Raw genomic sequence first — 15526 nt, 5'->3', positions numbered from 1 at the left:
TCACAGTGGATTGATCCTAATCCCATTCCTTTAACGCTTATGCTACCGAGACTAATGTATCTCTATCAGATGGATTGGGTGGAAAGTTCACTCGATATTGAAAATAATGCAAAGAACTTCTTTGAAATATGGCTCCCCTATATCAATAATCTATCTCCATCTCTCAAAGAAAATATACGTAGAGTGGCAGTTATGACCACATGGTATAATATGGAGATACTAGAGAAAGGTCACCCACCATTCTAAGGATAAACCATGTCACGCATAAATCAATTAGGTTGTATGGGAATATTTTATACAAAATCGTTCTTAAATGGTTCATACTCTGTTTTCTGTATGAATTCTTTAAATTACTGACTATAGAGAGAATGCTTTCTTTTTATCATTCTATGCCATGTGTTTATGTTTGTTTGTTTGTTTGTTTTTTTTTATTACTTTTCTACATTGCCACGATATGGTATTGTTACTATTGTATGTTGAGAAATATGTTCTCTGTCAAATTTTATGCACTAATATCAATAAAAATATTATTATTAAAAAAAAAAAAAACTAGTGAAATAAGCTTTTGGTGGGGGGTCTGCAAGTATGGGGGAACTCCACTTTTGCTCTTTTTAACCATGCTTGCACCCATTTTCATGTATCCAAAATTTGCTAGGACTAGTTACTTTCTCCAAAAAAACCTGCTAAATGCTATTCTTCACCACTTGTGCAAAGATGCTAATTAGCAGCTAATGAGAGCATTTGAGTACCCCAAATAGCTTCAGCAGGGCTATTCGGGGGTATCTACCATGATCCCCAATGATAGTGCATCCTTTGGGGGATGTCAGGCTGATTTCCCCAAATCTGACAGCACTTTTCACCTGTTTGCGTTTCGCCAGGTGCCGTTTTTGCCGATTTCTAATTGAATACGGGGATAAACGGGGACGCTTGCAATACTTTTCCGCATGGAAAATCAGCGATGATGGCGAAAACCTCGCCAAGGTTACTTTTCGAACCTAATTGAATATGCCCCTTAGGGGTAAATTTACTAAAGTGAGAGTTTTTAGAAGTGAGTTTTAGAAGAGATGTTGCCCATAGCAACCAACCAGATTCTAGCTATTACCTTCTAGAAGGTGCTAGTTAAATGTTAAGTAGAATCTGATTGGTTGCTATGGGCAACATCTCTTCTAAAACTCACTTCTAAAAACTCTCACTTTAGTAAATTTACCCCTTCGTATCAATTACGGACACTGAGCTCAACACAGAGAATCAGAGATCGATTCCATGCAAGTGATAAATACTAGAAGTCACTAAATATAATATTATAAAGGGATGTTTTAGAGTGAAGAAAAATTAGACACTTAAAATATACCGAAATAAAGAACATATGCTAATCAAATATTGAGTACGGATATAAAACAATTATATAGTGAGTAATATTTAACCTCCGATCAACTAGATTAGGAGAATAAATAATATGTATCTTAATAAACTAGTTGAATGATTACCAATCACTTATAGGAAGCTGAATAATAACTAGGCACGTGAAGGCACTCCTCCCTAGATTACCAATCACTTATAGGAAGCTGAATAATAACTAGGCACGTGAAGGCACTCCTCCCTAGATTACCAATCACTTATAGGAAGCTGAATAATAACTAGGCACGTGAAGGCACTCCTCCCTAGATTACCAATCACTTATAGGAAGCTGGATAATAACTAGGCACGTGAAGGCACTCCTCCCTAGATTACCAATCACTTATAGGAAGCTGGATAATAACTAGGCACGTGAAGGCACTCCTCCCTAGATTACCAATCACTTATAGGAAGCTGGATAATAACTAGGCACGTGAAGGCACTCCTCCCTAGATTACCAATCACTTATAGGAAGCTGAATAATAACTAGGCACGTGAAGGCACTCCTCCCTAGATTACAATCACTTATAGGAAGCTGAATAATAACTAGGCACGTGAAGGCACTCCTCCCTAGATTACCAATCACTTATAGGAAGCTGAATAATAACTAGGCACGTGAAGGCACTCCTCCCTAGATTACCAATCACTTATAGGAAGCTGAATAATAACTAGGCACGTGAAGGCACTCCTCCCTAGATTACCAATCACTTATAGGAAGCTGAATAATAACTAGGCACGTGAAGGCACTCCTCCCTAGATTACCAATCACTTATAGGAAGCTGAATAATAACTAGGCACGTGAAGGCACTCCTCCCTAGATTACCAATCACTTATAGGAAGCTGAATAATAACTAGGCACGTGAAGGCACTCCTCCCTAGATTACCAATCACTTATAGGAAGCTGAATAATAACTAGGCACGTGAAGGCACTCCTCCCAAGATTACCAATCACTTATAGGAAGCTGGATAATAACTAGGCACGTGAAGGCACTCCTCCCTAGATTACCAATCACTTATAGGAAGCTGGATAATAACTAGGCACGTGAAGGCACTCCTCCCTAGATTACCAATCACTTATAGGAAGCTGGATAATAACTAGGCACGTGAAGGCACTCCTCCCTAGATTACCAATCACTTATAGGAAGCTGAATAATAACTAGGCACGTGAAGGCACTCCTCCCTAGATTACCAATCACTTATAGGAAGCTGAATAATAACTAGGCACGTGAAGGCACTCCTCCCTAGATTACCAATCACTTATAGGAAGCTGAATAATAACTAGGCACGTGAAGGAACTCCTCCCAAGTGGAAGATTTTAAACACTATTTCTATCTATACACATAACTATTATTTTAATATTTTGCTGCTATTTGGTTACTTATTTTAAGTAAATTTCAAAATAAAAGTTACGTTTTAGTAGGACACATCATCACATTGGATAGACCAGGGATGGGGAACCTCCTGCCCGGGGACCGTATATGGCCCTTGCAATCATTTGGTCTGGCCCTCAGAGTTTTTTTACTGCTAGCATCATCCGGCTAGCAGGGTGCCTAGAATGGGACCCTGCAGCCAGAATCTATGCAGCAGTGCTGCCTGGAGCTTCCTTAGGACGCTTCACAGAGTCACACCGCTGCCCTTATAGCTCCCCGGGCATTGCTGTAATCACTGGTGATTGTAGCCCCGCCCCCATGTGATGTCACACTGAGTGGGCGTGGCCTGCAAATAATGTTATATATATGAAAATGGCCCTCGGCAGAAAAAAGGTTCCTCAACCCTGGGATAGACAATACATCAGTGGTTCCTAAATTGTGTGCCGTGACACCCTGGGGTGCCTCAGGGCACTTGCAGGGGTTCCTTGGGTTGGTGGTCCAGTACCAAATAAAATTAATTTTATTCAGTGTGACTGGCAGCCATTAGCACTGGTTTTGTCTATAAAAGAATGTGTGGACAATAAAAAGCACAGCCCTGTCCACCATCACATAACAGAACCTAAGGGAGACATAGAAGCACCATTTATTCATTCAATTCTTTTCTGAATTTCTCAAAAAGAAACTTTTGGCTCAGGGGTGCCGTGGAAAATATTCTGATACTCTAGGGCGCCATGAGTCAAAAAAGTTTGGGAACCACTGCAATACATGTATGTTATTAGGGCATAAGTGCAGAGGAAGAAAAACACTTTCTTTTCTTTTTCTGTTCCAAAGTAACTATATAAGAGGTATTGGTGGCACTTCTGTACGACAACAGGACGTTTGAGGAAATAAAAGTAATAACCAATATCCCCATAACACCACTTATATAATTATAGGATAAGTGAGTGACTAGTGCGGGAATATAACTGTATTCTTTTCAGATCTACCACTCACTCTACACACAAGTCAGTCTTCCTGTGCACTATACAATCTCACTTGCTCCTTCGTTGCACATTCAGCCCCCATGTCTTTGTGGCAGGTTGGGTAAGTTATGCCGACACTCACTATCTCTGCAGTGAGTATGCCTGCTAAATGTTACCCGTACGGTTACTATGCCCTAAGTATCATTACACCTGATGGCACCATTGTCATGTCAGGATAGTCACTGTGGATGGCTTTCTTATCCCAATTCTTTTGGGGCTCATACTCTCTCACTCCGCTGTCCTCACTGATCCCTTCCTCTGATCAATCGTTACACTGTACAGCCCTAGGTGACCCCTGTCCTCTATCTGTACAGGGCACCACCCCCTGCAACGTGAAGAGGTGACAGCACCAAAGATCCATACAGGGGTGTCCATCTTCCTATATGTTACATGTCATAGATGTATTCCCAGAGAGAGGAGAGAGGACAGACTATTCCCCCATACACCACTGACCACCCTGCAATAATAACAGCTGGCTCCCTGCAGTAAGAGGGGAATGTACTGGCATAATGTACAGGTTACACAGCACCAGTACATGTGTGACATCCCTGCTGCTCTCATACCACTTACATGAGCCATTAGTTATACATTGCACTATGGATGTGGGGAAATAACAAGGCACAGACAGATAATAAGGGATAATTATACACGTATTTACCTGCTGCCATTCACAATTATTGTCTCCTGTCTACTTCATTCCACTCACCTCTGACACGGGAAATGTTATATGTAATTTCCGGCCTATGCGGTCCACCTGATCTGAGCGTTCCACATAACTACCGGTCTGCGTTCCACCTGGCTCCCGGGTTACAGTACAGGGAAAGCAGTGTGTTTTGGGAGATGCAGTCCAAATATCTGTGTGAGTTCCGTTCATGTTTACTAACTCCCATAATGCATTGCTACCCGGATTGGATTGCCGGGTCACTGGAACCGGGTTATTTTTCGGGGACCCTTTTACACTGAGCCGCGACCCGGGTTGACAAGGCAGTAACCCGGCTTATTTGGCCTGTGTAAAAGGGGTATTAGTTTAACCATTTTGAATGACAGGGATGGCTCACACGTCTGACCTATTGGCAGACCAGTAAGCTGGTAGGGCGAAAATATGTAAATGAGCCCCCCATACAGTGCAGGCCCCGCCCCCTGAGCGGCAGTTCTGCAGCAGCGATACTGGTAGCAGGGTGCCGTTCCAGGCACCCTGCTAGCCAGATGTAGGGGCAGTGAAGGTGCCTCCTCCCCAGGGTCCTGCACCCCTCACACCTCTAGCTACAACCTTGTCAGGTATTCTCACACTGTCTCCCACCCACTCCGCACAAAGCCATACAGACCTCCCACCCACAACAAGACAGATCTACCACTCATGTATTGTCTATCCAATGTGATGATGTGTGCTACTAAAACTTAACTTATATTTTGAAATTTAGTTATAATAAGTAACCAAATAGCGGCAAAATATTAAAATAATAATTATGTGTATAGATAGAAATAGTGTTTAAAATCTTCCACTTGGGAGGAGTTCCTTCACGTGCCTAGTTATTATTCAGCTTCCTATAAGTGATTGGTAATCTAGGGAGGAGTGCCTTCACGTGCCTAGTTATTATTCAGCTTCCTATAAGTGATTGGTAATCTAGGGAGGAGTGCCTTCACGTGCCTAGTTATTATTCAGCTTCCTATAAGTGATTGGTAATCTAGGGAGGAGTGCCTTCACGTGCCTAGTTATTATTCAGCTTCCTATAAGTGATTGGTAATCTAGGGAGGAGTGCCTTCACGTGCCTAGTTATTATTCAGCTTCCTATAAGTGATTGGTAATCTAGGGAGGAGTGCCTTCACGTGCCTAGTTATTATTCAGCTTCCTATAAGTGATTGGTAATCTAGGGAGGAGTGCCTTCACGTGCCTAGTTATTATTCAGCTTCCTATAAGTGATTGGTAATCTAGGGAGGAGTGCCTTCACGTGCCTAGTTATTATTCAGCTTCCTATAAGTGATTGGTAATCTAGGGAGGAGTGCCTTCACGTGCCTAGTTATTATTCAGCTTCCTATAAGTGATTGGTAATCTAGGGAGGAGTGCCTTCACGTGCCTAGTTATTATTCAGCTTCCTATAAGTGATTGGTAATCTAGGGAGGAGTGCCTTCACGTGCCTAGTTATTATTCAGCTTCCTATAAGTGATTGGTAATCTAGGGAGGAGTGCCTTCACGTGCCTAGTTATTATTCAGCTTCCTATAAGTGATTGGTAATCTAGGGAGGAGTGCCTTCACGTGCCTAGTTATTATTCAGCTTCCTATAAGTGATTGGTAATCTAGGGAGGAGTGCCTTCACGTGCCTAGTTATTATTCAGCTTCCTATAAGTGATTGGTAATCTAGGGAGGAGTGCCTTCACGTGCCTAGTTATTATTCAGCTTCCTATAAGTGATTGGTAATCTAGGGAGGAGTGCCTTCACGTGCCTAGTTATTATTCAGCTTCCTATAAGTGATTGGTAATCTAGGGAGGAGTGCCTTCACGTGCCTAGTTATTATTCAGCTTCCTATAAGTGATTGGTAATCTAGGGAGGAGTGCCTTCACGTGCCTAGTTATTATTCAGCTTCCTATAAGTGATTGGTAATCTAGGGAGGAGTGCCTTCACAGAAAAAGGTTCCCCACCCCTGATCTAAGCCATACCAACGGCATTTAAATGTGTATGAAGATCGTTGTTTCATAATTGAGTTTATACCAGCGGCATAAACCACGATACACCATAACTGCAGCTTAGCAATCATAAAATCATATTCAATCTAAATGTTGAATGTTGGGGTATGGCTGATGAATTAGCCTGGTGTTCACGACTGTGATAAGATCATACTTGTGGATCTATATTATTGGGGAAGCAATAAACACTGTGATTGTAACAGTTAAAATAGAACATACAGACTGTAAATGCATGAATCCCAAATGATCCATGAATAAGAATATAACATGTCCGTATAGATCAGGCTGACTCGATGTCACATGGTACGGCTAACGATTATATTGTGAACAGTCTAATTGGAATGCACACTGTATGCAATTTCACAAATACTGACTAAGCGGAGAATTATACTCTGTAGCAGCTACACACACGAGGGAATACGATCACACATATTATGGTGGGTATACTATATCACGAACAAAATGTGATGCAACGTCACTGAGATAAAAGTGAAAATCCAGCAGCAGCCGCAGCCTAGTGAGAGGACCTCTACCGTGTCAGGGAGTAATTGGAAACATTCTATCAAAACAAACAGGCACAGAGTGTCGAGTGAATTAGATACTTAGGGGCATATTCAATTAGCCACGATAAGCCGTTTTCGGCTAAAAAGTATCCTCGTATTCAATTCCAAAGATTTTTCACCTACGCGGAAAGTCAATGCATTGGTATAGGTGAAAAAGATTCGCCTATGAAATCAGGCGGAAGAAAAGTGCAGAATTGTGGTATTGGGGTGCAAAGGTGGGGAAACCACCTTGCACCCTTGGGACAGGCCCCCAAAGCATACCTGCGTAAAATAAAAAAAATAAATTAGAAGAACAACCCAAAAAATGACATGAAAAAAGGGGGCAAAAAAAAAATAAAAATCTTAAAAACTAGTGAAATAAGCTTTTGGTGGGGGGTCTGCAAGTATGGGGGAACTCCACTTTTGCTCTTTTTAACCATGCTTGCACCCATTTTCATGTATCCAAAATTTGCTAGGACTAGTTACTTTCTCCAAAAAAACCTGCTAAATGCTATTCTTCACCACTTGTGCAAAGATGCTAATTAGCAGCTAATGAGAGCATTTGAGTACCCCAAATAGCTTCAGCAGGGCTATTCGGGGGTATCTACCATGATCCCCAATGATAGTGCATCCTTTGGGGGATGTCAGGCTGATTTCCCCAAATCTGACAGCACTTTTCACCTGTTTGCGTTTCGCCAGGTGCCGTTTTTGCCGATTTCTAATTGAATACGGGGATAAACGGGGACGCTTGCAATACTTTTCCGCATGGAAAATCAGCGATGATGGCGAAAACCTCGCCAAGGTTACTTTTCGAACCTAATTGAATATGCCCCTTAGGGGTAAATTTACTAAAGTGAGAGTTTTTAGAAGTGAGTTTTAGAAGAGATGTTGCCCATAGCAACCAACCAGATTCTAGCTATTACCTTCTAGAAGGTGCTAGTTAAATGTTAAGTAGAATCTGATTGGTTGCTATGGGCAACATCTCTTCTAAAACTCACTTCTAAAAACTCTCACTTTAGTAAATTTACCCCTTCGTATCAATTACGGACACTGAGCTCAACACAGAGAATCAGAGATCGATTCCATGCAAGTGATAAATACTAGAAGTCACTAAATATAATATTATAAAGGGATGTTTTAGAGTGAAGAAAAATTAGACACTTAAAATATACCGAAATAAAGAACATATGCTAATCAAATATTGAGTACGGATATAAAACAATTATATAGTGAGTAATATTTAACCTCCGATCAACTAGATTAGGAGAATAAATAATATGTATCTTAATAAACTAGTTGAATGATTACCAATCACTTATAGGAAGCTGAATAATAACTAGGCACGTGAAGGCACTCCTCCCTAGATTACCAATCACTTATAGGAAGCTGAATAATAACTAGGCACGTGAAGGCACTCCTCCCTAGATTACCAATCACTTATAGGAAGCTGAATAATAACTAGGCACGTGAAGGCACTCCTCCCTAGATTACCAATCACTTATAGGAAGCTGGATAATAACTAGGCACGTGAAGGCACTCCTCCCTAGATTACCAATCACTTATAGGAAGCTGGATAATAACTAGGCACGTGAAGGCACTCCTCCCTAGATTACCAATCACTTATAGGAAGCTGGATAATAACTAGGCACGTGAAGGCACTCCTCCCTAGATTACCAATCACTTATAGGAAGCTGAATAATAACTAGGCACGTGAAGGCACTCCTCCCTAGATTACAATCACTTATAGGAAGCTGAATAATAACTAGGCACGTGAAGGCACTCCTCCCTAGATTACCAATCACTTATAGGAAGCTGAATAATAACTAGGCACGTGAAGGCACTCCTCCCTAGATTACCAATCACTTATAGGAAGCTGAATAATAACTAGGCACGTGAAGGCACTCCTCCCTAGATTACCAATCACTTATAGGAAGCTGAATAATAACTAGGCACGTGAAGGCACTCCTCCCTAGATTACCAATCACTTATAGGAAGCTGAATAATAACTAGGCACGTGAAGGCACTCCTCCCTAGATTACCAATCACTTATAGGAAGCTGAATAATAACTAGGCACGTGAAGGCACTCCTCCCTAGATTACCAATCACTTATAGGAAGCTGAATAATAACTAGGCACGTGAAGGCACTCCTCCCAAGATTACCAATCACTTATAGGAAGCTGGATAATAACTAGGCACGTGAAGGCACTCCTCCCTAGATTACCAATCACTTATAGGAAGCTGGATAATAACTAGGCACGTGAAGGCACTCCTCCCTAGATTACCAATCACTTATAGGAAGCTGGATAATAACTAGGCACGTGAAGGCACTCCTCCCTAGATTACCAATCACTTATAGGAAGCTGAATAATAACTAGGCACGTGAAGGCACTCCTCCCTAGATTACCAATCACTTATAGGAAGCTGAATAATAACTAGGCACGTGAAGGCACTCCTCCCTAGATTACCAATCACTTATAGGAAGCTGAATAATAACTAGGCACGTGAAGGAACTCCTCCCAAGTGGAAGATTTTAAACACTATTTCTATCTATACACATAACTATTATTTTAATATTTTGCTGCTATTTGGTTACTTATTTTAAGTAAATTTCAAAATAAAAGTTACGTTTTAGTAGGACACATCATCACATTGGATAGACCAGGGATGGGGAACCTCCTGCCCGGGGACCGTATATGGCCCTTGCAATCATTTGGTCTGGCCCTCAGAGTTTTTTTACTGCTAGCATCATCCGGCTAGCAGGGTGCCTAGAATGGGACCCTGCAGCCAGAATCTATGCAGCAGTGCTGCCTGGAGCTTCCTTAGGACGCTTCACAGAGTCACACCGCTGCCCTTATAGCTCCCCGGGCATTGCTGTAATCACTGGTGATTGTAGCCCCGCCCCCATGTGATGTCACACTGAGTGGGCGTGGCCTGCAAATAATGTTATATATATGAAAATGGCCCTCGGCAGAAAAAAGGTTCCTCAACCCTGGGATAGACAATACATCAGTGGTTCCTAAATTGTGTGCCGTGACACCCTGGGGTGCCTCAGGGCACTTGCAGGGGTTCCTTGGGTTGGTGGTCCAGTACCAAATAAAATTAATTTTATTCAGTGTGACTGGCAGCCATTAGCACTGGTTTTGTCTATAAAAGAATGTGTGGACAATAAAAAGCACAGCCCTGTCCACCATCACATAACAGAACCTAAGGGAGACATAGAAGCACCATTTATTCATTCAATTCTTTTCTGAATTTCTCAAAAAGAAACTTTTGGCTCAGGGGTGCCGTGGAAAATATTCTGATACTCTAGGGCGCCATGAGTCAAAAAAGTTTGGGAACCACTGCAATACATGTATGTTATTAGGGCATAAGTGCAGAGGAAGAAAAACACTTTCTTTTCTTTTTCTGTTCCAAAGTAACTATATAAGAGGTATTGGTGGCACTTCTGTACGACAACAGGACGTTTGAGGAAATAAAAGTAATAACCAATATCCCCATAACACCACTTATATAATTATAGGATAAGTGAGTGACTAGTGCGGGAATATAACTGTATTCTTTTCAGATCTACCACTCACTCTACACACAAGTCAGTCTTCCTGTGCACTATACAATCTCACTTGCTCCTTCGTTGCACATTCAGCCCCCATGTCTTTGTGGCAGGTTGGGTAAGTTATGCCGACACTCACTATCTCTGCAGTGAGTATGCCTGCTAAATGTTACCCGTACGGTTACTATGCCCTAAGTATCATTACACCTGATGGCACCATTGTCATGTCAGGATAGTCACTGTGGATGGCTTTCTTATCCCAATTCTTTTGGGGCTCATACTCTCTCACTCCGCTGTCCTCACTGATCCCTTCCTCTGATCAATCGTTACACTGTACAGCCCTAGGTGACCCCTGTCCTCTATCTGTACAGGGCACCACCCCCTGCAACGTGAAGAGGTGACAGCACCAAAGATCCATACAGGGGTGTCCATCTTCCTATATGTTACATGTCATAGATGTATTCCCAGAGAGAGGAGAGAGGACAGACTATTCCCCCATACACCACTGACCACCCTGCAATAATAACAGCTGGCTCCCTGCAGTAAGAGGGGAATGTACTGGCATAATGTACAGGTTACACAGCACCAGTACATGTGTGACATCCCTGCTGCTCTCATACCACTTACATGAGCCATTAGTTATACATTGCACTATGGATGTGGGGAAATAACAAGGCACAGACAGATAATAAGGGATAATTATACACGTATTTACCTGCTGCCATTCACAATTATTGTCTCCTGTCTACTTCATTCCACTCACCTCTGACACGGGAAATGTTATATGTAATTTCCGGCCTATGCGGTCCACCTGATCTGAGCGTTCCACATAACTACCGGTCTGCGTTCCACCTGGCTCCCGGGTTACAGTACAGGGAAAGCAGTGTGTTTTGGGAGATGCAGTCCAAATATCTGTGTGAGTTCCGTTCATGTTTACTAACTCCCATAATGCATTGCTACCCGGATTGGATTGCCGGGTCACTGGAACCGGGTTATTTTTCGGGGACCCTTTTACACTGAGCCGCGACCCGGGTTGACAAGGCAGTAACCCGGCTTATTTGGCCTGTGTAAAAGGGGTATTAGTTTAACCATTTTGAATGACAGGGATGGCTCACACGTCTGACCTATTGGCAGACCAGTAAGCTGGTAGGGCGAAAATATGTAAATGAGCCCCCCATACAGTGCAGGCCCCGCCCCCTGAGCGGCAGTTCTGCAGCAGCGATACTGGTAGCAGGGTGCCGTTCCAGGCACCCTGCTAGCCAGATGTAGGGGCAGTGAAGGTGCCTCCTCCCCAGGGTCCTGCACCCCTCACACCTCTAGCTACAACCTTGTCAGGTATTCTCACACTGTCTCCCACCCACTCCGCACAAAGCCATACAGACCTCCCACCCACAACAAGACAGATCTACCACTCATGTATTGTCTATCCAATGTGATGATGTGTGCTACTAAAACTTAACTTATATTTTGAAATTTAGTTATAATAAGTAACCAAATAGCGGCAAAATATTAAAATAATAATTATGTGTATAGATAGAAATAGTGTTTAAAATCTTCCACTTGGGAGGAGTTCCTTCACGTGCCTAGTTATTATTCAGCTTCCTATAAGTGATTGGTAATCTAGGGAGGAGTGCCTTCACGTGCCTAGTTATTATTCAGCTTCCTATAAGTGATTGGTAATCTAGGGAGGAGTGCCTTCACGTGCCTAGTTATTATTCAGCTTCCTATAAGTGATTGGTAATCTAGGGAGGAGTGCCTTCACGTGCCTAGTTATTATTCAGCTTCCTATAAGTGATTGGTAATCTAGGGAGGAGTGCCTTCACGTGCCTAGTTATTATTCAGCTTCCTATAAGTGATTGGTAATCTAGGGAGGAGTGCCTTCACGTGCCTAGTTATTATTCAGCTTCCTATAAGTGATTGGTAATCTAGGGAGGAGTGCCTTCACGTGCCTAGTTATTATTCAGCTTCCTATAAGTGATTGGTAATCTAGGGAGGAGTGCCTTCACGTGCCTAGTTATTATTCAGCTTCCTATAAGTGATTGGTAATCTAGGGAGGAGTGCCTTCACGTGCCTAGTTATTATTCAGCTTCCTATAAGTGATTGGTAATCTAGGGAGGAGTGCCTTCACGTGCCTAGTTATTATTCAGCTTCCTATAAGTGATTGGTAATCTAGGGAGGAGTGCCTTCACGTGCCTAGTTATTATTCAGCTTCCTATAAGTGATTGGTAATCTAGGGAGGAGTGCCTTCACGTGCCTAGTTATTATTCAGCTTCCTATAAGTGATTGGTAATCTAGGGAGGAGTGCCTTCACGTGCCTAGTTATTATTCAGCTTCCTATAAGTGATTGGTAATCTAGGGAGGAGTGCCTTCACGTGCCTAGTTATTATTCAGCTTCCTATAAGTGATTGGTAATCTAGGGAGGAGTGCCTTCACGTGCCTAGTTATTATTCAGCTTCCTATAAGTGATTGGTAATCTAGGGAGGAGTGCCTTCACGTGCCTAGTTATTATTCAGCTTCCTATAAGTGATTGGTAATCTAGGGAGGAGTGCCTTCACGTGCCTAGTTATTATTCAGCTTCCTATAAGTGATTGGTAATCTAGGGAGGAGTGCCTTCACGTGCCTAGTTATTATTCAGCTTCCTATAAGTGATTGGTAATCTAGGGAGGAGTGCCTTCACAGAAAAAGGTTCCCCACCCCTGATCTAAGCCATACCAACGGCATTTAAATGTGTATGAAGATCGTTGTTTCATAATTGAGTTTATACCAGCGGCATAAACCACGATACACCATAACTGCAGCTTAGCAATCATAAAATCATATTCAATCTAAATGTTGAATGTTGGGGTATGGCTGATGAATTAGCCTGGTGTTCACGACTGTGATAAGATCATACTTGTGGATCTATATTATTGGGGAAGCAATAAACACTGTGATTGTAACAGTTAAAATAGAACATACAGACTGTAAATGCATGAATCCCAAATGATCCATGAATAAGAATATAACATGTCCGTATAGATCAGGCTGACTCGATGTCACATGGTACGGCTAACGATTATATTGTGAACAGTCTAATTGGAATGCACACTGTATGCAATTTCACAAATACTGACTAAGCGGAGAATTATACTCTGTAGCAGCTACACACACGAGGGAATACGATCACACATATTATGGTGGGTATACTATATCACGAACAAAATGTGATGCAACGTCACTGAGATAAAAGTGAAAATCCAGCAGCAGCCGCAGCCTAGTGAGAGGACCTCTACCGTGTCAGGGAGTAATTGGAAACATTCTATCAAAACAAACAGGCACAGAGTGTCGAGTGAATTAGATACTTAGGGGCATATTCAATTAGCCACGATAAGCCGTTTTCGGCTAAAAAGTATCCTCGTATTCAATTCCAAAGATTTTTCACCTACGCGGAAAGTCAATGCATTGGTATAGGTGAAAAAGATTCGCCTATGAAATCAGGCGGAAGAAAAGTGCAGAATTGTGGTATTGGGGTGCAAAGGTGGGGAAACCACCTTGCACCCTTGGGACAGGCCCCCAAAGCATACCTGCGTAAAATAAAAAAAATAAATTAGAAGAACAACCCAAAAAATGACATGAAAAAAGGGGGCAAAAAAAAAATAAAAATCTTAAAAACTAGTGAAATAAGCTTTTGGTGGGGGGTCTGCAAGTATGGGGGAACTCCACTTTTGCTCTTTTTAACCATGCTTGCACCCATTTTCATGTATCCAAAATTTGCTAGGACTAGTTACTTTCTCCAAAAAAACCTGCTAAATGCTATTCTTCACCACTTGTGCAAAGATGCTAATTAGCAGCTAATGAGAGCATTTGAGTACCCCAAATAGCTTCAGCAGGGCTATTCGGGGGTATCTACCATGATCCCCAATGATAGTGCATCCTTTGGGGGATGTCAGGCTGATTTCCCCAAATCTGACAGCACTTTTCACCTGTTTGCGTTTCGCCAGGTGCCGTTTTTGCCGATTTCTAATTGAATACGGGGATAAACGGGGACGCGTGCAATACTTTTCCGCATGGAAAATCAGCGATGATGGCGAAAACCTCGCCAAGGTTACTTTTCGAACCTAATTGAATATGCCCCTTAGGGGTAAATTTACTAAAGTGAGAGTTTTTAGAAGTGAGTTTTAGAAGAGATGTTGCCCATAGCAACCAACCAGATTCTAGCTATTACCTTCTAGAAGGTGCTAGTTAAATGTTAAGTAGAATCTGATTGGTTGCTATGGGCAACATCTCTTCTAAAACTCACTTCTAAAAACTCTCACTTTAGTAAATTTACCCCTTCGTATCAATTACGGACACTGAGCTCAACACAGAGAATCAGAGATCGATTCCATGCAAGTGATAAATACTAGAAGTCACTAAATATAATATTATAAAGGGATGTTTTAGAGTGAAGAAAAATTAGACACTTAAAATATACCGAAATAAAGAACATATGCTAATCAAATATTGAGTACGGATATAAAACAATTATATAGTGAGTAATATTTAACCTCCGATCAACTAGATTAGGAGAATAAATAATATGTATCTTAATAAACTAGTTGAATGATTACCAATCACTTATAGGAAGCTGAATAATAACTAGGCACGTGAAGGCACTCCTCCCTAGATTACCAATCACTTATAGGAAGCTGAATAATAACTAGGCACGTGAAGGCACTCCTCCCTAGATTACCAATCACTTATAGGAAGCTGAATAATAACTAGGCACGTGAAGGCACTCCTCCCTAGATTACCAATCACTTATAGGAAGCTGGATAATAACTAGGCACGTGAAGGCACTCCTCCCTAGATTACCAATCACTTATAGGAAGCTGGATAATAACTAGGCACGTGAAGGCACTCCTCCCTAGATTACCAATCACTTATAGGAAGCTGGATAATAACTAGGCACGTGAAGGCACTCCTCCCTAGATTACCAATCACTT

At 41.9% G+C, this 15526-nt stretch overlaps 1 protein-coding gene across 1 annotated transcript in view; it reads right to left on the bottom strand.

Annotated features, from left to right (window-relative positions):
• LOC148500801 (uncharacterized) overlaps positions 1-15526 on the bottom strand; it is a 99133-nt gene that overhangs the window by 32361 nt on the left and 51246 nt on the right. The window contains 1 exon segment of the mRNA XM_088451435.1: positions 4494-4546. Within this exon segment, the coding sequence (XP_088307561.1) occupies positions 4494-4546 (53 nt within the window).

This window comes from Taudactylus pleione, unplaced genomic scaffold, assembly GCF_031769625.1.
Source record: "Taudactylus pleione unplaced genomic scaffold, aTauple2 ptg000547l, whole genome shotgun sequence".
Taxonomy (NCBI): domain Eukaryota; kingdom Metazoa; phylum Chordata; class Amphibia; order Anura; family Myobatrachidae; genus Taudactylus; species Taudactylus pleione.
Note: the sequence above shows the minus strand (reverse complement) of the source record. Positions and strands in the feature narration are given on the sequence as shown.